The sequence below is a fragment of the Calypte anna genome, chromosome 22 (genome assembly GCF_003957555.1).
Source record: "Calypte anna isolate BGI_N300 chromosome 22, bCalAnn1_v1.p, whole genome shotgun sequence".
Taxonomy (NCBI): domain Eukaryota; kingdom Metazoa; phylum Chordata; class Aves; order Apodiformes; family Trochilidae; genus Calypte; species Calypte anna.
In genome coordinates, this window is record NC_044267.1 from 4,458,264 (window position 1) to 4,483,400 (window position 25,137).

Below are 25,137 nucleotides of genomic sequence, written 5' to 3' on the forward strand. Positions count from 1 at the left end.
GTGCCTGGGGGAGGGGGACGGAAGGGGGGGGGGGGCATCCCCGTTACCAAAGGGGGGGGGGGTTCGATGCCACCCGGGTCGCCGGTCCCGATCCCCGGTACCGGGAGGAACAAAGCGCCTCCCCCTCCTCCCCCCGCCCCCGCGGCTCCGCCACAACAATACCGGGGCGGGGCGGGGCGGGGGGAGCCCGGAGCCGGCGGGCCCGGGGGGAACGCACTCACCTCGGGACGCGGCGGCGGCAGCGCGGGGCGGGGGGTCCCGGGCCGGGGGGGTCCCGGGGAGGGGGGGCCCGTCCGGGGCTGCGGGAGCGGCGGGAGGAGGAGGAGGCGGCGGAGGGTGCGCGGCGCGCGGCCCCGCTCGGCCCCGCCCCGCCGTGACGTCACGGGGAGGGAGAGGGGGCTCGGGTCGGCTCGGGTCGGTTCGGATAAGATCGGGCGGGCTCGGGTCGGGTGGGTTCGGGTAAGATCGGGTGGGCTCGGAGGGTGTGTGGGGGGGGTACGATCGGGTCGATTGGGTTCGGGTACGATCGGTTGGGTTCGGGTATGTTCGGTTGGGTTCGGGTACGTTCGGATCGGTTCGGTTCAGATGCGTTTGGATCTGTTGTGTTCAAATCGATTTGGTTCGGATACATTCAGACCGATTCGGTTCCGTACGATCAGCTCAGTTCGGTTCGGATTCATCCGGATCGATTCGGTTCGGATGAATTCGGCTCCGTTCGGTTCGGATCCATCCGGATCAGTGCAGTTTGCACCCAGTCAGCTCCATGCAGTTCGGGGCGGTTCTGCTCAGCTCAGATACACCCGGTCCGGCTCGGCCCGACCCAGGCTGAGCCCTCCCCATGCTCCCTCCCCAGCGCTGGCCCAGGGCCGGGCTCAGGAGCCACCCTGGGGACACCAGGAGCCACGCTGGGGACACCAGGAGCCACGCTGGGGACACCAGGAGCCACCCTGCCCTGGGGACACCCCCGCCCTGGGGACACCCGCGCCCCGGGACAGGCTGGCAGGCCCAGCAGGCATCCCGCCAAGTGGTAATTAGCAGCGCAGAGATAACGAAGGCGCGGTGTCCCCAGCGGTGTCCCCAGCGGTGTCCCCAGCGTGGCGCTTGTCACCCGCCTGTGTCACCAGGGCCACCCCAGGCCCCCCGTGCCCCCCACCACCAGTCCAACTTTCTCCTGGGCCACCGAATCCGGGCTGTGGGCAAGCGGATCCGCGGGTGGGGGGGAGCAAAGCTTGGGCAGTGGTGACACCTCAGGGGGTGCCACGGTGTCCCCAGGGACCCCTCCTCAGTGCTTGGGCAGCCACCAAGCCCCTGTGGCCCTGGGGTTTGTCCCCTGCTGGTGTCAGGACAGCGGCCACCGCTGCTTCGCTGTCCCCAGGGGACTCCTGGGGGTGACGGGGGCTGCGGGGACAGCGCAGGGGGGGCCGTGGGGACAACAGGGGGGTGACTGTGGGGACAACAGGGTGTGGGGGGTGACCATGGCCTGGGGGTGTCCAGAAGGGCCCTTTGAGCACAGGGAGTGCCATGGGACACAACGTGGGGACCCCCTTGGGTGCCAGGGGACAGCAGAGAGGTCCCCGAGGTCCCTCTGGGGTGAGGGAGGGGACAGGGGGGGGGTCACTGCCCCCCAGCCCTGCCCTACAGAGGGGACACAAAATGGCGGCCAGGGCCCCGGGGGCGGAGCTGTGAGAAAAAGGCGGAACTTCCGCCCGGGACAGCCAATAAGAGGAGGGCGGGACGCTTGCCAAGCCTCAACGGCTCGACTCCCCGCCGCGACCAATCGGAACGCGCGGAGCTGGGGGCGCAGCCAATCGCAGCCGGTCCTTAGCGCAGGGGGCGGGGTGTAGCGCTGCCAGCCAATCAGCGCTCTCCCGGTGCACGCCGGGAGCTGTAGTCCCTAGAGGCGACCGCGGGGCACCCCGGGAAGCGGCTCAGCCCGGGCCTTACCCGGAAGCGCTTCCGGTTCGGTGTCCGGTTCCGGTGGCCCCGGAAGTGCCGGGGGTGTGAAGCGGGGCCCGCAGCCCGGCGGGACCATGGCGGACGTGACCGCACGGAGCCTGCAGTACGAGTACAAGGCGGTGAGTCCGGGCTCCGCGGGCCCCTCCGGGGCTCGGTGTTTGTCCGCCCTTCTCTCCCTTAAGAGGGGACCGAGAGGCACCGGAGCCCCCGGGCGAGGATCGAGCCCGTTCTCCCATCCCGGGATGGCGCCGAACGGTTCGGGCCCAGCTGAGAGACCGAACCCGGGGAGGGGGTGGGGATGTAATTAACAGCGGGTGTTAATCGCGACACAACGCGTGGGGTCCTCGGGCCACGCGGGGTGCGTGATCGTGACACAAACCGTGGGTCGGGATAGGGCTGAGCCCCCTCCGGCACCCCGGGAGGGCCCCACGGCCCCGGTGAGTCCCACGGGGGGATGTCCGTGTCTGCCCCACGCGGGTCCCGCAGCCCCACGGGGGATCCGTGGCCACGCTCAGCCCCGTGGCAGGGCCCCCCCGCAGCCTCTGCTCCCTCTGCTCCCAGAACTCCAACCTCGTTCTCCAAGCCGACCGCTCGCTGATCGACCGGACCCGTCGGGATGAGCCCACGGGGGAAGTCCTGTCCCTGGTGGGCAAGCTGGATGGGACCCGCATGGGGGACAAGGCCCAGAGGACCAAACCCCAAATGCAAGAGGAGAGAAGAGCCAAGTGAGTTGGGGGGCTGGGGGCAGAGGGGGGCAGAGCCCCAGCTGGGGACTGAGGTGTGGGAAGGGCTCTGGGGGGGTTCCTGCTCCCCTTTGGTGGGGAGGGGGCTGGGGACATCCTGTGGTGGGAGAGGTTGTGGAGGTGTGGGCAGGGGGGCTGCAGAGCCCTGAGCTGGCAGAGGTGTTGGTGGCTTCGTGTGGAGCTGCTGGGGGATAAATAACAACAAAACAGCTCAGGGGGGCTTTTTATTTTCTGCAATCCAAGAGGTGAGCTGTGCCTGGAGCAGTGGGAGTGGGGCTGACCCCCTCCTCAGCCCTGGTTTTGGTTTTGTTTTGTTTTTTCCCCAGGAGGAGGAAGCGTGACGAGGACAGGCACGACATCAACAAGATGAAGGGTTACACCCTGCTGTCTGAGGGCATCGACGAGATGGTGGGCATCATCTACAAACCCAAAACCAAGGAGACCAGGGAGACCTATGAGGTGCTGCTTAGCTTCATCCAGGCAGCCCTGGGCGACCAGGTGAGGACAGGGGGGAAGCTGAGTGACACTGACACTGCCAGGAAGGTGACCAGGAGCCAGCAGTGTGGCCAAGAATCCCGAGGGCATCCTGGATGAGGAAGAGTGTGGCCAAGAGGTCCAGGGAAAGGATTCTGCCCCTGGTGAGGCCACAGCTTGAGTCCTGTGTCCAGTTCTGGGCCCCTCAGCTCAGGACGGAGCTTGAGGTGCTGGAGCAGGTGCAGAGAAGAGCAAGGAGGCTGTGAAGGGATCCAGCAGAATTGCTGTGAGGAAGGGCTGAGGGAGCTGGGGGTGTTGAGGCTGGAGAAGAGGAGGCTCAGGGGAGACCTCATCACTCTCTGCAACTCCCTGAAAGGAGGTTGGAGCCAGGGGGGGGTTGGGCTCTTTTCCCAGGCAACTCTCAGCAAGACAAGAGGGCAGGGTCTCAAGTTGTGCCAGGGGAGGTTTAGGTTGGAGATGAGAAAGAATTTCTTTCTGGAGAGGGTGATCAGATCCCTGCACAACATGAACTGGATCAGAACCTCAGAACCTTGTGCACTGCAGCTCTGGTGTTGCAGCCATTCCATAGTCTGTAATAATTACAATAAATACCACAGGATGATTTCTGATTTGGGAAACCCCGAGGATGCCATTTGGGGTAAAAAAAAACAAAACAAGAAAATGCTGAATGGAAACCAGGGGAATGAGAAGGGAAAAGGGGGGTGGGAAGCAGAGAGAAGTGCTGGTGGTTTCTCAGCTCTGACAGGAGGCCTTGGGGAAGCAGTGCAGAAACTCCTGGGAATAAACTGATGCAGAAACCTCACATAATCCCAAAAAACCTGGAAAATCTGTCAGGCCAGGGCCACAGAGAAGCCACTTTCTGGGTTTCAGTCTGGGCAGAGCATTCCCTGCTCTGATTTCCTTCCCGTGACACAAAGGACAAGAAACGAAACCCAGCCCAGAGGCTGCAGACCCAGCAGAGCCTCCAGCCCTTCCCTTGCTGCTCCACGGTGCTGGGGGCACCTTCAGAGCCCCAAAAGTAGGGAGGGATCAACCCCCTCCCCTAAACCTGTTGGGTTTATTCCCCTTGCAGCCCCGGGACATCCTCTGTGGAGCTGCTGACGAGGTCCTGGCTGTGCTGAAGAACGAGAAGCTGAGGGACAAGGAGAGGAGGAAGGAGATTGATCTGCTGCTGGGCCAGACTGATGACACCCGGTACCACGTGCTGGTCAACCTGGGCAAGAAAATCACAGATTATGGGGGAGACAAAGAGATCCAGAACATGGGTAAGGAGAGGGGGAAAACCCCAGGGCTGGGGCTGAATCCTCTGCCTCTCCCCGGGGCTCTGTGGGTGCACAGGAAAGACAGAGAGTTGTTCTGGTGAGGTTTCCAGAGGGGTTTGATCTTCTGGATGCACACAAGACCCCAAGGTGTGGGTTGGTTCCATCTTTGGGATGCACACAAGACCCCAAAATGTATTTTTTCCAGTATTTGGATGCACAAAATCCCAAAATGTGGTGTTTTCATCCTTTGGTTCTGCAGAAGCCCCCAAAATGCAAGGGTTTCACCTTCTGGCTGTGCAGAAGACTCTTCTGTGCTTTTTCCTCACATTTAGATGCAGAAAAGCCCCCAGAATTTGTTTTCTTCATCTTCTGGCTGTACAGGAGCCCCAGACAAGTGGGCTTTTCTTCACCTTTTGGCTGCACTGAAGCCTCAGTGTGTTGGTTTTTGGTTTTTTTTCATCTTTGGGTGCACAGCAGCCCCAAAACGTGGTTTTATTCCTCTTTTGGATGTGCAGAAGCCCCCAGAATGTGTATTTTTCAGTTCTTGAATGCACAGAAACCCCAAAATGTGTTTTTTTCCCCTTCTCTTGTACGTGCAGGAACCCCAAAAGTGGTTCTGCTCATCTCCTGGGTGCACAGCAGCCCCAAACTGTGGTTTTCTCAGTGTTTTGGCTGTGCAGAAGCCCCAGAATGTGTCTTTTTCACCTCCTGGCTGCACAGAACCCCCCCAGATCTGGGGTTTTTTCCCACTTTTTGGCTTCACAAAGGTCTGGGTGTGCATGGAACCATCTGAACCTCCCCTGTGCACCCAGATTTGCTCCTGACTCTCCTCCCCTCTCCCTTGCAGATGACAACATTGATGAGACCTACGGGGTGAACGTCCAGTTTGAGTCTGATGAGGAGGTAGGAGAAGGCCAGGAGGATCCTGTTGGGAAGCAGGCAGTGGGACTGGGATCTCTTCTGCCAGGAAAGGAGAACCCAGCTGATTTTTAGAGGCTGCTTCCTGGTTTGGGGAGGATCCTGCTAGTTGAGGGATGATGATGATGATGAGTCAGGAGGATGGGAAGCAGATGGTGATATTTAGATCTGCTGGAGACACTTGGGCAGCTTGGGAGGAAGAGAGGCTTGAAATCCCTTAGGGTTGGGTGGTGATATTTAGATCTGGTGGAGGAACTTGGCAGCTTGGGAGGAAGAAAGGCTTGGAAATCTTTGGGGAATGTGGTTTGAGAGAGGCTGAGGGTGAGAAGAGAGACAAGTGGGGGGTTTTCAGTGAATTCTCTGCGTGGAGAGGAGGAACAGCCTCATCCCCGGCTCCTGCACCTCAACAGCAGCCCCCTCCTCCTCTTCCTCCTCCTCCTCCGGGCTGTTTCCCCTCAGGAAAGTTTTCCTGATGATTCATTGGTGTCAGGGAAAGAACTTGATGCCTGGAACTCCTCTCCCCTCAGGAAGGTGACGAGGACATTTACGGGGAGGTTCGTGACGAGGCCTCCGATGACGACATGGAGGGAGACGAAGCCGTCGTCCGCTGCACCCTCTCAGCCAATGTCAGTCCCTGGGGGGCACTGGGGTTGGGCTTGGGGGGGGGTCAAGCCATCCTGGGGGTCTCCAGGGGGGGCTTGAGCTCATTGGTGAGCAGCCAGGAGCCCTGGAGCTGTGCTCTGAGGGAGGCTGCAGTGGATCCCCATGAAGCGAAGGGGTCTGGCCCCTTCTGGCTGGCTCTGTGGCAGGGGGATAATGTGTGTCCTCTTTTGGGGGGGGGGTTTTCTTCAGCTTGTGGCATCGGGGGAGTTGATGAGTTCAAAGAAGAAGGATCTGCACCCTCGGGACATTGATGCCTTTTGGCTCCAGCGCCAGCTCAGCCGTTTCTACGACGATGCCATCGTTTCCCAGAAGAAGGCAGATGAAGTGCTGGAGATCCTCAAGGTCAGTGAGCCTGGGGGACTGCAGCTCTCTCAGGATCTGTCAAACAACCTGGAAGAAGCTGATTCTCTCCTCAAAAACACAACCAAACCCCAGTTCTTTTTGAGAGGAAAGTTTGCTGACTGCTCGAGAAACGACACTCAAAGTCTGTGGGCTTCAGACCTGAGCTCCAGACTTCCTTGGAGGACACAGAAGCTGCATCTGCTCCCCCACCCCACACATGCTTCTGCAGTTACCAGAACTCAGCAGGAGGTCCCTCAGAACAACCTCAAACCCAAACTTTGAGGGGCTTTCTCTTCACGTTGAGCTGTCAGACATCAAAACCAACCCACCTCACATGACTTTCCCTTGCTGCCCTCTCCAGTTCTATTTTTTTCCTCAAACTTGCCCCAGATTACCCCTGCTGCTTCAATGCAGTTGTGCTTGCCAACAGGAAGAGAAATGCTGGGGCAGGTTGGGCAATAGTTTGGTCAGCTTTGGTCAGTGTTTGCTGGGCAGTCAAACTGGTGCAGAACTGGGGGCTGTTTTGGGCTGAGCTCTGAATCAGGACCCTGGCTCCTCACTTGAGCTCGTGTTGCCTGAGATAACCACTTCCTCCTCACTGTTTTTGTCTCCTCCCAGACTGCCAGTGATGACAGGGAGTGTGAGAACCAACTGGTGCTGCTCCTGGGCTTCAACACCTTCGACTTCATCAAAGTCCTGCGCCAGCACCGCATGATGAGTGAGTCCCCTTCCCTGCTGGGATTCCAGCACAGCTTGCTCTCTGAAGCTCTGACCTTGGTTCTTTGCTCCCTTGTTTCGACCAAATTTCCTCTGAATCCTCTTTTTTTTTGTTTTCTTTGGGTCAGTTCTTTACTGCACTTTGCTGGCCAGTGCTCAAAGCGAAGCTGAGAAAGAAAGGATCATGGGGAAGATGGAGGCAGATCCTGAGCTCTCCAAGTTCTTGTATCAGCTCCACGAGACAGAGAAGGAGGATCTGATCCGGGTGAGGCTGGGGGAGTGGTGGGGTCCTCACCCTCCTCCTCAGGCTGCCTGCTTGGGTTGCTGCTGGGGCGAGGAGGAGCTGACTCAGCTGGGAGCTGGAAAGCAGAGGGAAGGTTCCCAAACGGGGCTGAGATGTTTCCCCACTTCTTGTTTCAGTGGCTCCTCCTTGTCTGCTTTCTCAGGGAAGTGGCAGAACCAGCAAGTTTCATGTTTTATAGACTGGGGTTAACCATGTCCTGGCAGCACAGTGTCACCTCTGGGCCTCCTGGCACAATCAGACACCCTGGTCACCTCCATCAGCTCCAGGTCACCCAGGGTTGAGATGTAACACCTTGATTGGCTTGATGAGCCCACACAGGATGAGTTCTGCTTGCCCTTTGGACCATAGCAGTTCCATGACTGATCTGGGGCTGTTTTTTTGAGGGATTGACACCGTATTACTGCTAAAAACCCCATTATCTTGCCATGAGACCCCCAGTTTGATGTTTGGAGAGCCCTGCTGGAGCACGTGTCTCCTCTCCCTGCTTCCCTCCCCTTCATCTCCTCCCCTGGAAGTCAGATTTCATTCCTGGACTTTATTCTTTGGATTCTATTGCCAAAACTTACTTGCTTTGGGAAGGTGGATGTCTGGGGCTGAGGGAAATGGGCAGAGGTGGTGGGAGGAGAGCCCAGGGGGGAGGCTCAGACCTGGGTCCTCATCTCTGCCCTCAGGAGGAACGATCTCGCCGGGAGCGCGTCCGCCAGTCCCGCATGGACACTGACCTGGAGAGCATGGATCTGGACCAAGGAGGAGAGGTACAGCCCTTTGGTGGCAATCAGTCCCAACCTCAGGAGGTCCTAAAGGAACGTTTGGAGTAGAGTGGGTGGGAAAGACACCGAGACAAAGCTCCTGGTGTTGCTTTTCTCCTTGGGTCCCACGGTTCAGGTGGTAGGAGAAGGTTCTCCCTGATCTTCCCTCCTTTCCCCTTGGCTTTCCCAGGCCCTGGCTCCCCGGCAGGTGCTGGATTTGGAGGATCTGGTGTTTGCCCAAGGGAGTCACTTCATGGCCAACAAGAGGTGCCAGCTCCCTGATGGCTCCTTCCGACGGCAGCGCAAGGGCTACGAGGAGGTCCACGTCCCGGCCCTGAAACCCAAACCTTTTGGTTCTGAAGAGGTGAGCTGACCCCTCAGTGTGTGGTGAGTGACCAAGTGGCTGATGTCATCCAGCAAGGCTTCTCTGGGGGCTTTGACATGGCCCCCTTGACCTTCTTCCCTCTAAATTGGAGCCAGATGGATGAGGTGGGTGAGGGATGGGATAGATGGTCACATCTGGAGGGTGGGGGACAATGTCCAGGGGCTCAGTGTCCAGATGGAGATGGGTGACAAGTGGTGTCCCTCAGGAGTCTGCAGAGGCCCCAGCACTGCTTCATATCCTCACCAGTGACAGATGCAGGGCACCCCCAGTAAAAAAGGGGGTGACACCAAGCTGAGTGGGGCAGTTGACACACCTGAGGAGCAGGATGGCACCCAGGGGGAAGGGCTGTTACCCACAGGGACCTGGACATGCTCCAGGAGTGGGGCTGTGTGACCCTCACGAGGTTCAACAAGGCACAAGGTCCTGCCCACGAGTGGGGGCCACCCCCAGGGCTTGACCCAGGGTTTGGAGAGCAGCCCTGTGGAGAGGAGCTTGGAAGAGCTGCACAGGTTGGACAGGGCTCTGGCCCTGCTCATGACCCCTTGGAGTGCAGGAGCTGAGTTTGGTCTCATCCCAATCCACTCCCTGCTCCCTGGGCTTCTCTTCTGGCTCTCTGGAGGCAACAAGTCCTTGCTGCTCCCCAGGGTTTTTCTCCAGCCCACGAGGAACCAAAGCACAGGCCCTGAGCTCTGTGGTTTCACTTTTCAGCAATTGGTTTCAGTGGAGAAGTTGCCCAAATATGCCCAGGCTGGATTTGAGGGCTTTAAAACCCTGAACCGCATCCAGAGCAAACTCTACCGGGCAGCCCTGGAGTCAGATGAGAACCTCCTGCTGTGTGCACCCACGGTAAGGATCCTCAGGGTCCAGATCCCAAAGGATCATCTGGTCAGAGTGAAAAAGGCTGAAGTTTTACCTGGGAGAAGATCTGGGCTTTGATGTGGCTGCTCCTGCTTGGCTTGCAGGGTGCTGGGAAGACCAACGTGGCCTTGATGTGCATGCTGAGGGAGATTGGGAAGCACATCAACATGGATGGGACCATCAACGTGGATGAGTTCAAGATCATCTACATTGCCCCCATGAGGTCCTTGGTGCAGGAGATGGTGGGCAGCTTTGGGAAGGTGAGGAGAGTCCTGGGGTGCTGCTTCACCTGCAGGCTGGGCACAAGGAGCTTTCTTCTGATAGGCTTCCAGAAGGGTCTGAGCTCTGGTAGAGGCTTGTGGAGAGAAGATGGATTTGGGGTGGGTCTCAAAACTCTGCTGGGGACTCCCTGAGCTCTGCAGTCTGGGCACTTAGAATCATGGAATTGTTTTGTGCTGGGAAAAACCCTTTAGGATCATTGTGTCCAAGTGTTAACCCAGCACTGCCCAGGCCCCCCCACCCCATGTCTCTCATCCCCAGGGCTCTGAAACCCCTCCAGGGATGATGGGGACTCCAGCCCTGCCCTGGGCAGCCTGGGCCAGGCCCTGACAACCCTTTCCAGGCAGAAATTCTTCCCCAGCTCCAACCTAAACCTCCCCTGGCACAACTTGAGTTGTGCCAAAAGTTCCTCTTGTCCCATCCCTTGTTCCTGGGGAGCAGAGCCCGACCCCCCCTGGCTCCAACCTCCTCTCAGGGGGTTGCAGAGAGCCACAAAGTCTCCCCTCAGCCTCCCCTGCTCCAGGATCAACACCCCCAGGGCCCTCAGCTGCTCCTCACAACTTCTCCAGACCCCTCTTGTGCTCCCTCAGCCCAAGGATGGACCTTGAGATCCATCACACACCTTGGATGGACTTTGAGGTTTCTCCTCAGCCTCCTCATCTCCCAGTGCTGTACTGGGACACATCTGGAATTGTCTGGGATCATCCTGGTGCTCTCAGGCTGCCTCGGGGAACTCACCTTGATCCCCCTTACCCTCTCCTAGCGCCTGGCCACCTATGGCATCAACGTGGCTGAGCTGACAGGGGATCACCAGCTGTGCAAGGAGGAGATCAGTGCCACCCAGATCATTGTCTGCACCCCTGAGAAGTGGGACATCATCACCAGGAAGGGGGGGGAGCGCACCTACACCCAGCTGGTGCGACTGGTGATCCTGGTGAGCAGCCCTGCAGCCTGCCAGAGGGCTCTGCTGGGAAACTGAACCAAAACAGGGACCTTTCCAAGCACTGGGGAGCTTGGGTTGGAGCTCTTGCCTCTCTTTAGGATGAAATCCACCTCCTGCACGATGACCGAGGACCCGTCCTGGAGTCCTTGGTGGCCAGAGCCATCCGGAACATCGAGATGACCCAGGAGGATGTCAGGCTGGTTGGCTTGAGTGCCACGCTGCCCAACTATGAGGATGTGGCCACCTTCCTGAGAGTGGACCCAGCCAAAGGCTTGTTCTACTTTGATAACAGGTACAGAAAGCTGGGGGAGATGTTTGGGTGGGTGTGAGAGCTTGGGAAGTCTCAGATGGTCTCACCAGGCCTTCAGCACGCTCCCAGAGCCCCTTTACTTGTTACTGGATGTGCTGATGCCTTCTCTACAGAGAAGGTACCCAGGAGCTGGGTGAAAAGCTTAAAATAGAATGAAAACACCATTTTTTTGCTCCCTGAGTGTGTGTGTGGATTCTGGGAAGCAGGAGGACATGTCACTGTCCCCTTGGTTACCCTGACCGGGCAGAACTGGAGCTGTCAAACCCCTGAGCAAACAGAGGCATGAAGGAAGCATCACCAGCTCGTAACTGGAAATACTGGTGCCTTTGGGTACCAGGACTTCTCCACTCCTCTGTGATTCCAGAAATGGTTTTTTTTCACCCCTCCCAGCTTCAGGCCCGTGCCCCTGGAGCAGACCTACGTGGGGATTACAGAGAAGAAAGCCATCAAACGCTTCCAGATCATGAATGAGATTGTTTATGAGAAGATTATGGAGCACGCTGGCAAGAATCAGGTTTGAGCCTTGATTTTATTCTTCCTGCTGCATTCTGCCCTGGTTTTATGTCTGTCTCTGGTGAGCCCCTTTGGAGCTGCTTTGCTGCAGTGGGTTTGGGAGGTTGGTGAGGAGCCATGGGTGTTCTCTGAGGGCAGGGGAGGTTTTGTGGTGATGCCCTAGGAGGTCAGGAGCTCCCTGTGTGGTTCAGGGGAAGATCTGTGATCAAACTGCATCTCCCAAACTCCAGGAGCACCTTGGCTGCCACGGGGGGAGTGGGTGGATGGTTGGATGTGATGATCTAGGAGGACTTCTCCAACCTCAGCAATTCTATGATGGTTCGTTGCTAGCTGCAGGAAATTCCCCTCTCACTGATGTTTCCATCTCTTTCTTAAACAGGTCCTGGTGTTTGTTCACTCCAGGAAGGAGACTGGGAAGACAGCCAGGGCCATCAGGGACATGTGCTTGGAGAAAGACACCCTGGGGCTCTTCTTACGGGAGGGCTCGGCCTCCACCGAGGTCCTGAGGACTGAAGCTGAGCAGTGCAAGGTAACCCCAGGGCTGGGTTGGTTCTCCAGCCTGCAGTTTCTCAGCCTCTCTTCCAGCCATTCCCTTCTGGGTGTAGAAAACCTGGAGCTGGTTGTGTTTGTGCTGCAGAACCTGGAGCTGAAGGACCTCCTGCCCTACGGCTTTGCCATCCACCACGCTGGCATGACACGAGTGGACAGGACACTGGTGGAGGATCTGTTTGCTGACAAGCACATCCAGGTGAGTCCAGCTTCCCAGGAGGAATTCCTGGCTCTTGGGATAGGTTCTTCACAGGAAAAACCTTGAGCCAGGTTTTTCAAGAGTCCTCCACCAAAGCTGTGGCTGATGAAGGCAACCTTGAGTTCACCCAAAGAAGAGAACCTAAAAGCCAAGGAGCAGAGAGAGCAAGAATTTCCTCTGCAGCTGCCACTCTACCCAAACCCCAGCCAAGCAGCTTGGGGGCTGGGTTGTAAAGAGAAGACAAGAGATTTTCTCAGTGTTCTGTGGGGAGCTGGGAAATTTGGGCAAGGTCTGGCCTGCAGCTTTGGGACAGTCACAGTTCTCAGTCTTTGTCCCTTTTGTGCAGGTCTCTAACATCAGGACCAGCACTTCAGATCCCTTTTTTTTCCCCATGGAAGAGGGTTTTGATGGCTGCTTTGCTCCTGCAGGTGCTGGTCTCCACAGCCACCCTGGCCTGGGGTGTCAACCTCCCTGCTCACACTGTCATCATCAAGGGCACCCAGGTTTACAGCCCTGAGAAGGGACGCTGGACAGAGCTGGGGGCTCTGGACATCCTCCAGGTGAAGTTCTGGGAACAAAGGTGCTGCTGGGAGGTGGGGCAGGGTTTTCCCCTTCCCCCAGAGGCACATTTGAGGTCTCCTCTCGTGTTTCCTCAGTTCTCTGCTGGGAACTGAGTTCCCAGTTCTGCTCTGGGAGTAGCCCTGCTGTGAAGGCACAGTACTGGGAGAGAGGACAAGCAATCCCTTTCCTGATATCCAGACACCTCTGGAATATTTCTCTTTTCCTTCACCACATTTGGACATTTTCTGGACATCACCTTCATGTTTTCCAGATGCTGGGCCGTGCTGGGAGGCCTCAGTATGATACCAAAGGTGAGGGGATCCTCATCACCTCCCATGGGGAGCTGCAGTATTACCTGTCCCTGCTCAACCAGCAGCTGCCCATTGAAAGTCAGATGGTGTCCAAGCTCCCAGACATGCTGAATGCAGAGACTGTGCTGGGCAACGTCCAGAATGCCAAGGCAAGTCCCAGGATTTGCTTTTCCTCCCTGCTTGTGCCCTTCATTGGACCCAGGGAGAGGGTGGGAACTGCAGGGGCTGGAGGATGATTTGGCTCAGGGGGACCTTAACACTCCACAGCTGAAGATCTCAGCTGTGTCACCCTACAGCTCCTTCACCCAGAAAGGGCAAGGGAGCTGGGGAAGGGTGTGGAGCAGAAGGAGCCAACTCAAGTTGTGCCAGGGGAGGTTTAGGTTGGAGCTGGGGAACAATTTCTGCCTGGAAAGGGTTGTCAGGGCCTGGCCCAGGCTGCCCAGGGCAGGGCTGGAGTCCCCATCATCCCTGGAGGGGTTTCAGAGCCCTGGGGATGTGGGGATGAGGGACATGGGGTGGGAGGGCTCAGGCAGTGCTGGGGAATGGTTGGACTGAATCATCTGAAAGGTCTTTTCCATGATTCTAAGGGCACAAAGAAACTTTGGTGCCTGGAGAGCAAGTTTCAAGAGGTTTGTAAGGGCAGCCAGGAGAACTCCCAGGCTGTGAGGTGTGCTGGGGTGTAATTCCCAGCAGGCAGAGTTCTCCACAGGGAGAAGGACCCTGGGGAAAAGGCTGTATGTGGAGGGTAGATTTTTTCAGTTATTAATTCCTTTCCTTTCTACTGGCCAAGAGTTGTTTATGTCACTGCTGGGCTTCCAAACTGTCGTTCAGTGTTCTGATCCCTCAGGATTTAACCCAGCTCAGGCTGCAGAGTCCCAGCTGGGAGCTGGAGCTTCACTTTTTCATTTCTGGGGTGTGCTGAGGAGCTCTTCCATCCCTGTCTGCCCAGGATGCAGTCAACTGGTTGGGTTACACCTACCTGTACATCCGGATGCTGCGTTCCCCCACCCTCTATGGGATCTCCCACGAGGACCTGAAGGCAGATCCACTGCTGGACCAGCGCCGCCTCGACCTGGTCCACACTGCAGCCCTCATGTTGGACAAGAACAACCTGGTCAAGTATGACAAGAAGACAGGGAACTTCCAGGTGAGACCTGGGAAAGGTCCTGGGGGAAAAAGGAAGGCATGCAGGAGGCATCTCCCTGATAAAACCCAGATCCCAGGGAATGCTGATGTGCCATCTGTGGCTCCTGGGAGCTGGGTTCATCCTTGTCATAGTTTGAGTGGACCTGGATAATTTATGGTGGAAGGACCTAAGCTGGACAATCCTGACCCTCAGTCTGTCCCTTTTGGCTGCTGCCTCCCAACCCCTTGCACGTTCCCCTTGCATTCCCATTCCTTGATGGATTTCTCCACCAGGGGAAGCAGCTTGCCAGGGTGATTTGCAGCCTCAGTTTATGCTTAGCTTGTCTGGAGATGCCTCCCCATGTTCAGCCTGTCCTGCACCTTCTGTCTGTGCCACCCCCCTCTCCTTGGCTCTTGTCCTGGCAGGTGACAGAGCTGGGCCGCATCGCCAGCCACTACTACATCACCAACGAGACTGTGCAGACCTACAACCAGCTCCTGAAACCCACCCTGAGTGAGATCGAGCTCTTCCGGGTCTTCTCCTTGTCCTCAGAGTTCAGGAACATCACTGTGAGGGAGGTAGGAGCCAGGGGCTGGCACTGCAGGGGCACAGGGAGGGACATTCTCATGGACACGAGCCAGCGTGTGCCCAGGTGGCCAAGAAGGCCACCAGCATCCTGGCTGGGATCAGCACTGGGGTGGCCACCAGGAGCAGGGCAGGGATCATTGCCCTGTGCTGGACACTGCTGAGGCTGCACCTCCAATCCTGGGCTCAGTTTTGGGTCAGAAAAGAGACACTGAGGGTCTGTGGGGGTGTCCAGAGAAGGGCAAGGGAGCTGGGGAAGGGTGTGGAGCAGAAGAAGAAGGGTCTGGAGAAGTTGTGAGGAGCAGCTGAGGGCCCTGGGGGTGTTGATCCTGGAGCAGAGGAGGCTGAGGGGAGACCTTGTGGCTCTCTGCAACCCCCTGAGAGGAGGTTGGAGCCAGGGGGGGTCGGGCTCTGCTCCCAAGGAACAAGGGATGGGACAAGAGGAACTTTTGGCACAACTCAAGTTGTGCCAGGGGAGGTTTAGGTTGGAGCTGGGGAAGAATTTCTGCCTGGAAAGGGTTGTCAGGGCCTGGCCCAGGCTGCCCAGGGCAGGGCTGGAGTCCCCATCATCCCTGGAGGGGTTTCAGAGCCCTGGGGATGTGGGGATGAGGGACATGGGGTGGGGTGGCCTTGGCAGGGTTGGGGTCATGGCCTGGGTGGTCTTGGAGGTCTTTTCCAACCAGAAGAATTCTGGGATCTCCCCTGCCTTGGTTTCCTGCAGGAGGAGAAGTTGGAGCTTCAGAAGCTGCTGGAGAGAGTTCCCATCCCTGTGAAGGAGAGCATAGAGGAGCCCAGTGCCAAGGTGAGCCTGGCCTCTGGGGGATCAGCACTGTCAGGGGAAATGCTCCTTTGGGGGGTTTCTCTTCCTTGGTGGGACATCCTGGAGATGCTCCAAGACCTGCATGTGCTCCTTGTCCCTGGTGGAGCTCTCTGTCCTGCCCCATAGCACAGTCAGTCCCCACTGATGTTTTCCATCCTGCTGGGATCAGGTGCTGATTGAGACCTTCTCTGTTCTCCTTCCCCAGATCAATGTGCTGCTCCAGGCCTTCATCTCCCAGCTGAAGCTGGAGGGCTTTGCCCTCATGGCAGACATGGTTTATGTCACCCAGGTGAGTGAGGAAACCCAGCAGGGATCTCTCTGTCCCAGTCCAGCCACGTGTCAGCCTCACTCAGCCATTTCCACCTTGAAAATAGAGTTTGTAGCTTGCAAATATGAAGTAGTGAGAAGGTCTGAGGGGATTAGAGCCTCTTTGGAGTCTCCAATTTGTAATCAAAATAATTCCAGCACTCAAGACCTAGCCCATCACCTCATTCCACCACAAAGTTCATGTTCCCAACCTTGTGAGACAAGGGATGGCTCCACGGAGGTGTTGGGGCTGAAGGACCTCTCAGTATCAATTGATCCTGATAAGAAGAACAAGGAAAGGCTTTTCCCAGAGGCTGGAGTGTTAGGACAGAGAGTAACAACTCTGACCTGCAACAGGAGAGACTGAGGTTGGGTATCAGGACAAGTTTTATGCTGAGGGTGCTGAAGCTGTGGCTGCCCCATCCCTGGCAGGGATGGATGGGGCTTGGAACACCCTGATGCAAGCTGGATGGACTAGATGACCTGTAGGAGATCCCTTCTCACCTAGACCACTTTAATTTCACACGGTTGGGCGGGAAGATTGGTGAAAATGAGAAAATGTTGAAGGTTGGGGCTGGTGCCACACTCTGAGAGCTGCTCTGTGTCCCCCAGTCCGCAGGGCGCCTGATGCGCGCCATCTTCGAGATCGTCCTCAACCGTGGCTGGGCCCAGCTCACTGACAAGACCCTCAACCTCTGCAAGATGATTGACAAGAGGATGTAAGTGCCACCTCTGAGATGGTTTTTGACCCATGGGGTGAGGGCTGGGGTTCCTCTGGCTCTGCAGCCTTGGGGAAGGACAGGGCTGGTGGCTGTCAGGGTGTCTGGGGGAGAGGTGGTCTTTGTCAGCCTGGGCAACCTGGGTGCTCTGGAGGCTTCCTGGCTGTTTCTTGGCTTGCCTGAGGCCGTGGCTGTCCCTGCAGGTGGCAGTCCATGTGTCCTCTGCGCCAGTTCAAGAAGCTGCCTGAAGAAGTGGTGAAGAAAATTGAGAAGAAGAACTTCCCCTTTGAACGACTCTACGACTTGAACCATAATGAAATAGGTAGAGAGACAGCAGAGCCCTCTGCATCTGGGTACACCCAGAAACTGGGGGCTTCTTCTTGGTACTGGGCACTGCTGAGGCTGCACCTCCAGTCCTGGGCTCAGTTTTGGGTCAGAAAAGAGACACTGAGGGGCTGGGGGTGTCCAGAGAAGGGCAAGGGAGCTGGGGAAGGGTGTGGAGCAGAAGGAGAAGGGTCTGGAGAAGTTGTGAGGAACAGCTGAGGGCCCTGGGGATGTTGATTTCTGCCTGGAAAGGGTTGTCAGGGCCTGGCCCAGGCTGCCCAGGGCAGGGCTGGAGTCCCCATCATCCCTGGAGGGGTTTCAGAGCCCTGGAGATGTGGGGATGAGGGACATGGGGTGACGATGAGGGGCTCAGTACAGAGGCTTTGCCTTGGCACTTCCCATCTGCTTGGAGCTCCACCACTGCATGCTGTTCACTGGGGAGCTGTTGTCACCCTGTTGTCCCTCTGTCCTGCCAGCAGCTCCTTTTTGTTGCAGGGGAACTGATCAGGATGCCCAAGATGGGGAAGACCATCCACAAATATGTTCATCTCTTCCCAAAGTTGGAGCTCTCTGTCCACCTGCAGCCCATCACCCGTTCCACCCTGAAGGTTGAGCTCACCATTGCCCCTGACTTCCAGTGGGATGAGAAGGTGAACTCTGCAGCTAATCATATGTTGATACATATTTAGAAATAAATACTCAGGGACTAGAAACCACCCAGAGGGGTTAGGAGAGTGCTTCTGGGGCAGCCCTGGCTCCTGGGGAGGAAACAGGGCCTATGGAAACTGCAGTGATGCCAAATTTTTGTTTGTTTGTTTTGTTAATTGAGGAACCATAAAAATATAGAAATAGTGTGTTGGGGTCTCTTGCTACCAAAAGACAGTGGGTTTTGTATCCTACCATTCAGTTTCCTCTGTCATCCTGGTGCCCTTTCACACAGCTTGGTTATCCTGCCCAGGGGATCTTTTCAGCATTTCTGAATTTGAACAGTTTGGGATCCTGAGGAAACACTGCTGCTGGATAAACCAAATTCTACAGGTGAAGAACAGAAAAGCTGGAGCAGGTTCTGATAGAGAGCAGAACCTTGTGCTTCCTATAACTTCACACTGATCTCTGCTGTGTCCTCCCAGAGATTTTTGTGACCCATGGAAACATCCTACCCCTCATATCATGAGTTCTTTATTTAATAGCCTGGTGTGAGGAACCTTCAATGACCTTGAAAAAGTCAGTCATAACTGGATTTAAAATTTAATATTGGAGCAATCAAAACCCCCCAGGAGGTCCTAGTAAGACATTCTCAAAGATTAATGCCCAAGGTTTGGTCCTGCTCTGGCAGGGGGGTTGAACTTGATGATTTTCAGAGGTCTCTTCCAACCCTGAACATTGTGATCAAAGAGGAGGGGGATCTGGAGTGACCCAAGTGCCATCTGCCCCCCCCTCAGGTCCATGGTTCCTCTGAAGCTTTCTGGATCCTGGTGGAGGATGTGGACAGTGAGGTGATCCTGCACCACGAGTATTTCCTGCTGAAAGCAAAGTATGCTCAGGACGAGCACCTTGTCACCTTCTTTGTGCCTGTCTTCGAGCCCCTGCCCCCCCAGTACTTCATCAGGGTGGTGTCTGACAGATGGCTCTGTGAGTGCCCTGCTGCTGCCACCCCTTGGGGTCACAGCATTGTTCTCCTGAGGGGGCTGGGGGGGCAGTTTGGGGGGTGAGGAGGGAGATTGGAGGACGAGGGGGGAGTTTGGGGCATGAGGGGGGAGATTGGGGGGTCAGGAGGGAGTTTGGGGCATGAGGGGGGAGATTGGGGGATGAGGAGGGTGTTTGGGGGATGAGGGGTTAGTTTTGGGGCTGAGGGAAGAGTTTGGGGGGCCAAAGGGGGATTTGGGGGGCTGAGGGGGGATTTGGGGGGCTAAGGAGGGAGATTGGGGTCTAAGAGTGTAGATCAGGGGTTAGATCAGGGTCTGCAGGGATAGTTTTGGGGTCTGGAGACATTAGTTTGGGATCTGAGGGTTTAGCTTAGGGTCTGAAGGGGGGCTCAGGGGCTGTAGGGGTTACTTCAGGGTCTGAAGGGGTAGTTTGGGGCCAGAAGGGGTAATTTGGGGTCAGTTCAGGCCCTCTCCTAGTGCTGTGCTGGGGAAAGACCCGTGCCAGGCAGGCGAGAGCAGGGCCTGGGAATCTCCTGCTGCTCAGGGCTCAGAGACGAAGCCTTTGGGAGTTGCTTTTGGGGATTGGGAGCTGGGAAAAAACTCACCCAGTTGTTTTTTTCCACCCGTGTGTCAGCCTGTGAGACCCAGCTGCCCGTTTCCTTCCGCCACCTGATCCTCCCTGAGAAATACCCCCCTCCCACCGAGCTCCTGGACCTCCAGCCCCTGCCCGTCTCTGCCCTGCGCAACAGCGCCTTCGAGAGCCTCTACCAGGACAAGTTCCCTTTCTTCAACCCCATCCAGACCCAGGGTGGGTACCTCCCTTCCTAGATAGAAACCATGGAATGGTTTGACTTGGAAAAGACCTTCAAACCACCCAATGCCCCCCCTGCCATGGGCAGGGACACCTCCCCCAGCCCAGGGTGCTCCAAGCCCCATCCAACCTTCAGCACTGCCAGGGATGGGGCAGCCACAGCTCCCCTGAAGAGCCCGTTCCAGGCTCTCACCACTCCCAAAGCAAAGAATTTTTCCCTCCTCTCCAAGCCATCCCTGAGGCTGTGGCTGACCTGCTCCCTCCTGGTTTTGTCCCCAGTCTTTAACACAGTTTATAACAGCGACGACAACGTCTTCGTGGGTGCCCCCACGGGCAGTGGGAAGACCATTTGTGCTGAATTTGCCATCCTGAGGATGTTGCTCCAAAATTCAGAGGGACGCTGTGTCTACATCACCCCCATGGAGGCCCTGGCAGAGCAGGTGAGTCCTGCTGGGAACTGGAGCTTCATCCCACCTTGGATTTCCTTCCCCAGCCCTTGGGGAAGGAAATTCTTCACCATCATTCTTTCTTCACCATCACCTCAGGATGACTCCACAGTCTTTTAGTTCATTGTCATCTCTGCAGAGGCACCATCTCCCTACCAACCTGCTGCTGGTGGGGAGCCTCTCCAGGGGTTTTGTTGAATTTGTCCTATTTTGGGGTTTCACAAAAGCATCTTTTGGATTTTTTGGCAGGTTTTTATGGACTGGTATGAAAAATTCCAGGAACGTCTCAATAAAAAGGTGGTTTTGCTGACTGGGGAAACCAGCACAGACCTGAAGCTGCTGGGCAAAGGGAACATCATCATCAGCACCCCAGAGAAATGGGACATCCTCTCCCGACGCTGGAAACAAAGGAAGAACGTCCAGAACGTCAACCTCTTCATCGTGGATGAAGTGCATCTCATTGGGGGGGAAAATGGGGTGAGGAGAGGAGGGAGCTGCTGGCTTGGGTGGTGGAACCACTCTCGTGGGCTGAAGATGGGCTGAGGAGGGAGCTGCCACCTCTCGTGGGCTGAGGTCACCTTGTCCTGCCTGGAATTTCAGGGTGGGATGGGAAGCTCAGGAGTGGGATTTTTTAGGGATGTTTGGGCTGTTAGGCTCAACCCTGGAGCCTCCTGATCCTGCTCTGAGCTCTGCTCTCCCTCCCCCAGCCCGTGCTGGAGGTGATCTGCTCCCGCATGCGTTACATCTCCTCCCAAATCGAGCGGCCCATCCGCATCGTGGCCCTCAGCTCCTCCCTCTCCAATGCCAAGGACGTGGCTCACTGGTTGGGTTGCAGTGCCACCTCCACCTTCAACTTCCACCCCAACGTCCGCCCTGTCCCCTTGGAGCTGCACATTCAGGTCAGTTTGCACCAAAAACCTCAGCTCCTTTCCCTTCCAACCCGTTTTATTTTATTTTATTTTATTTTTTTTCCAGACCTTCTCAACCCCTTGGGGTGACAAAACCTCTTCCTTTTGCAGGGCTTCAACATCAGCCACACGCAGACCCGCCTGCTCTCCATGGCCAAGCCTGTCTACCATGCCATCATGAAGCACTCCCCCAAAAAGCCTGTCATTGTCTTTGTCCCCTCCCGCAAGCAGACGCGGCTGACGGCCATCAACATCCTCACCACCTGCGCCTCCGACATCCAGAGGCAGAGGTGACACCCCTGCCACCTTCTCCCTTCCCCTGCCACCTTCTCCCTTCCCCTGCCACAGCCCACCCACAACCTTTTGGCCTTTCTCCCAGTGCTGAGGGACACCCCTGAGTGGGAAAAGGTCTCTTGGATGTCCCTCGAGCAGCTGTGGTGGCACCAGGAGGGTCTCCTGACTCCCCCTCTGTCCCCCCGCAGGTTCCTGCACTGTGCAGAGAAGGATCTGGTGCCCTACCTGGACAAGCTGAATGACAACACCCTGAAGGAGACCTTGGTCAACGGGGTGGGGTACCTGCACGAGGGGCTGACCCCCATGGAACGGCGTGTGGTGGAGCAGCTTTTCAGCTCTGGTGAGTGGGGGGCAGGGTGGGGACACCCCACTTCACACACACACCCCAAAACCCTTTTACCCTGGAGAGCAGGGTTCTCCCAAGCTTTGTGTCACTTCTTGTGTTGCTTCTCTGCCACCTTGCCCTAAAAAAGCTTTGGCCTTCAACCTCACCATCTCTGCCTGAGCTCAGAACCCCCAGATCTTTCCACCTCCATTTCTGTCACCCAGGGGGGGCCTGACCCCTCTCTCCTTGCACCTTCCAGGGGCAGTCCAGGTGATGGTGGCATCCCGCAGCCTCTGCTGGGGCATGAACATCTCTGCCCACCTGGTGATCATCATGGACACCCAGTACTACAACGGCAAGATCCACGCGTGAGTCCCTCCCACCAGGGGCCTGACCAGCCCAGAGGGATCCATCCCTCTCCAGGCAGAGGCTGGGAATGGCTGGAGAAGGGTGGTGGAGCTCTCCTGACCCTCTCCTCATGCCCCAGGTATGTGGATTACCCCATCTATGACGTGCTGCAGATGGTGGGACACGCCAACCGCCCGCTGCAGGACGACGAGGGCCGCTGTGTCATCATGTGCCAGGGATCCAAGAAGGTGGGTGAGGAACAGGGGGAGTTCCCAGCCTGGCTCCTGTCTTCCCTCCTGAGCAGGCTGTTGTCCAACCTTCCTCCTGGAGTTGGGAGCTGTTGGGGTTGGTTCACCTGCATTGCCTCCTGCCCCGCTGTAGGATTTCTTCAAGAAATTCCTCTATGAGCCCCTGCCCGTGGAGTCCCACCTGGACCACTGCATGCACGACCACTTCAATGCTGAGATTGTCACCAAGACCATTGAGAACAAGCAGGATGCTGTGGATTACCTCACCTGGACCTTCCTCTACCGCAGGATGACCCAGAATCCCAACTACTACAACCTGCAAGGTGAGGGTGTGAGGAACCCGTGGGTTCTGCAGCTTTTCTCTCCCCTCTGGGGAGTTCCTGAGCTCCTGACACTGCTGTCCCCACAGGTGTGTCCCACAGGCACCTCTCAGATCATCTCTCCGAGCTGGTGGAACAGACCCTGAGTGACCTGGAGCAGTCCAAGTGCATCAGCATCGAGGATGAGATGGATGTGGCTCCCCTGAACCTGGGCATGATTGCTGCCTACTACTACATCAACTACACCACCATTGGTAAGGGCTCCAGCACCACATCCTGCACCACCTGCAGAGAAGGTGCCATGGGTGGAAAACTCCTTCTGGCATGAGGTCTGAGGATGTTGACCTCCATTTCATGGAGTCATGGAATGGGTTGGTTTGGAAGGGGCTTAAAGCTCACCCAGTTCCAACCCCATGGGCAGGGACCCCTCCCACAGCCCAGGCTGCTCCAAGCCCCATCAAACCTGGGCTGAGACACTGCCAGGGATGGGGCAGCCACAGCTTCTGGGGGCAACCAGGGGCTCAGCACCCTCACCCCAAACAATTTCTTCCTCGTGTCCAACCTCAATCTCCCCTGTGCCAGTTCAAACCCTTCCCCTTCATCCCATCCCTCCAGGCCCTTCTCCAAAGTGCTTCCCCTCACCCCTCACCCCTCTCTGCCTTCCCAGAACTCTTCAGCATGTCCCTCAACGCCAAGACCAAGGTGCGAGGCTTGATTGAGATCATCTCCAACGCTGCTGAGTACGAGAACATCCCCATCAGGCACCACGAGGACAACCTCCTGCGCCAGGTCACCTCCCAGCCGGGTCCCCGCAGCCTGGGGGAAGGAATTCCTCCCCCGTTTTTGGTTCCATCGGGCTGAAGCACTGATGGGTTCATCATTTCTCCCTGTAGCTGTCCCAAAAAGTTCCTCACAAGCTGACCAACCCCAAGTTCAACGACCCCCACGTCAAGACCAACCTCCTGCTCCAGGCTCACCTCTCCCGCATGCAGCTGAGCGCTGAGCTGCAGTCAGACACCGAGGAGATCCTCAGCAAGGTACCAGGGGCTGGCTGCTGGGACCCTGCTGCTCCTGCCTCGGCCATCTCACCTCCTCCTGACACGTCCCCATCCCTCTCCTCCAGGCCATCCGCCTGATCCAGGCCTGTGTGGACGTGCTCTCCAGTAATGGTTGGCTCAGCCCCGCGCTGGCTGCCATGGAGCTGGCCCAGATGGTCACCCAAGCCATGTGGTCCAAGGATTCCTACCTCAAGCAGCTCCCTCACTTCACCTCTGAGCACATCAAGCGCTGCACTGACAAGGTGAAGCTTTTTTTGGTGGGGAGGAGGGGGCTGAAGAGGCAGGAGGATCCACAGAAGCACCATGGCCCAGCAAGGTGTCTGCAGGACACCAGGAATTAGAGGCTCTTAAAGAGGGAGGGGGGTCCACAGAAGCGTTGGGACCCACCCAGGGGTCTCCAGGACACCATAAAAGCTGCAAACCTTTTTCTGGCAGGGTGTGGAGAGCGTTTTTGACATCATGGAGATGGAGGATGAGGACCGTAACGCCTTGCTCCAGCTCTCTGAGGCTCAGATCGCCGACGTCGCTCGGTTCTGCAACCGCTACCCCAACATCGAGCTCTCCTACGAGGTGGTGGAGAAGGACAGCATCCGCAGGTGAGCTGGGGGGCTGCCCTCACCCCCCCTTGCTGCAAGGAGGGGATGCCCACCCCCTGACCCCTCTCCTTGTTTCGGGTTCTCTCCCCAGCGGGGGCCCCGTGGTGGTGCTGGTGCAGCTGGAGCGGGAGGAGGAGGTCACCGGGCCCGTCATCGCTCCCCTTTTCCCCCAGGTTTGGAGGGGTTTGAGGGGGGAATCTGGGGTGGAGGGTGGGGTGTTGTCCCCTGCTGTCCCCCAACCCCTTTAACTCCTGATTTCCTCCACCAGAAACGTGAGGAGGGTTGGTGGGTGGTGATTGGGGACTCCAAATCCAACAGCCTCATCTCCATCAAGCGCCTGACGCTGCAGCAGAAAGCCAAGGTGAGGGGGACAGGGGACAAGGGGACAAGGGGGGTGGCTGCCACTTGAGGGGGGTGTTTTCTCCTCAAACCCTCTTCCTTTCTTCCTTCCCGTTAGGTGAAATTGGATTTCGTGGCCCCAGCCACGGGCACCCACAACTACACCCTCTACTTCATGAGTGATGCCTACATGGGCTGCGACCAGGAGTACAAGTTCAGTGTGGATGTGAAGGAGGCTGAGAGTGACAGCGAGTCTGACTGAGAGAGAGAGCCCCCCGGGGCTAGTGAGAGCCCCCCATGGCTAGTGAGAGCCCCCTGTGGCTAGTGAGAGCCCACCTGCCTTGGGGGCCTCCAGGAAGGGGGAAAGAAGGGGAAGGGGAAAAGGATGGGGAGGGGGAAAAGAGAGGGGGGGGGAAAGTAGAAAGGGGAAAGCAGGAAAGGGAGAGAGAAAAATGGGAAAATAGAGGAGAAAAGGAAAAAGATTCCCAGTAACTCAGTCACTGCCTGTGACAGTCCCCAGCAAGGAGCCTCCATACTTCAGCCACCCTTTGTGTCCTCACCTTTAGTGTGGTTTTCCCTCCCTTCTCAGTTTTTCTGTATTTTCCCTCTCTTTGTGTTATTTTTTAAGGTGTTGATGCTTTGTACAGTGGTTTTTAGACAGCAATAAACCTTGAACCCATCTTCTCCTGGGTGCTGCTGGGGTCCGAGGCTCCCCCCATCTCTCTGCCTTCATAAAAGTTCATTAGCAGCACTAATTAACTCCCAGGGGCAGTGCTGTGCTTGCTGCTTCCCCAAGGAGCCACAACCCCCGCTCCCTGGTGACCCTGTCCCCAAGGGTGACACAGGGACATCACCACAAGG

At 57.1% G+C, this 25,137-nt stretch overlaps 1 protein-coding gene across 1 annotated transcript; it reads left to right on the forward strand.

Moving 5' to 3' along the window:
- Positions 1-1,985: 1,985 nt before the first annotated feature.
- Positions 1,986-24,962, forward strand: SNRNP200 (small nuclear ribonucleoprotein U5 subunit 200). The gene is made up of 45 exons (XM_030463976.1): positions 1,986-2,075; positions 2,518-2,681; positions 3,026-3,197; positions 4,267-4,459; positions 5,304-5,359; positions 5,902-6,000; positions 6,227-6,379; positions 6,998-7,097; positions 7,225-7,361; positions 8,072-8,155; positions 8,340-8,513; positions 9,243-9,380; positions 9,497-9,652; positions 10,435-10,605; positions 10,713-10,906; positions 11,315-11,438; positions 11,817-11,966; positions 12,075-12,185; positions 12,614-12,745; positions 13,018-13,206; positions 14,007-14,204; positions 14,609-14,761; positions 15,490-15,570; positions 15,794-15,877; positions 16,507-16,613; positions 16,817-16,935; positions 17,433-17,587; positions 18,380-18,569; positions 19,218-19,391; positions 19,674-19,834; positions 20,090-20,317; positions 20,548-20,739; positions 20,860-21,038; positions 21,231-21,382; positions 21,627-21,735; positions 21,855-21,963; positions 22,097-22,286; positions 22,373-22,537; positions 22,951-23,072; positions 23,177-23,320; positions 23,407-23,583; positions 23,777-23,937; positions 24,029-24,110; positions 24,206-24,298; positions 24,395-24,962. Exons 1-45 carry the CDS (start codon positions 2,031-2,033, stop codon positions 24,536-24,538), a joined length of 6,411 nt encoding a protein of 2,136 aa, XP_030319836.1. The 5' UTR covers positions 1,986-2,030; the 3' UTR covers positions 24,539-24,962.
- The last annotated feature ends 175 nt before the right edge of the window (positions 24,963-25,137 follow it).

Excerpts from the sequence above, each read along its gene's own strand:
- SNRNP200 (XM_030463976.1), top strand. The coding sequence starts at position 2,031 with ATGGCGGACGTGACCGCACGGAGCCTGCAGTACGAGTACAAGGCG. Across the intron at positions 10,606-10,712 it reads TGGTGCGACTGGTGATCCTG|GATGAAATCCACCTCCTGCA; the intron begins GTGAGCAGCCCT and ends GCCTCTCTTTAG. Across the intron at positions 19,392-19,673 it reads CAACCCCATCCAGACCCAGG|TCTTTAACACAGTTTATAAC; the intron begins GTGGGTACCTCC and ends TTTTGTCCCCAG.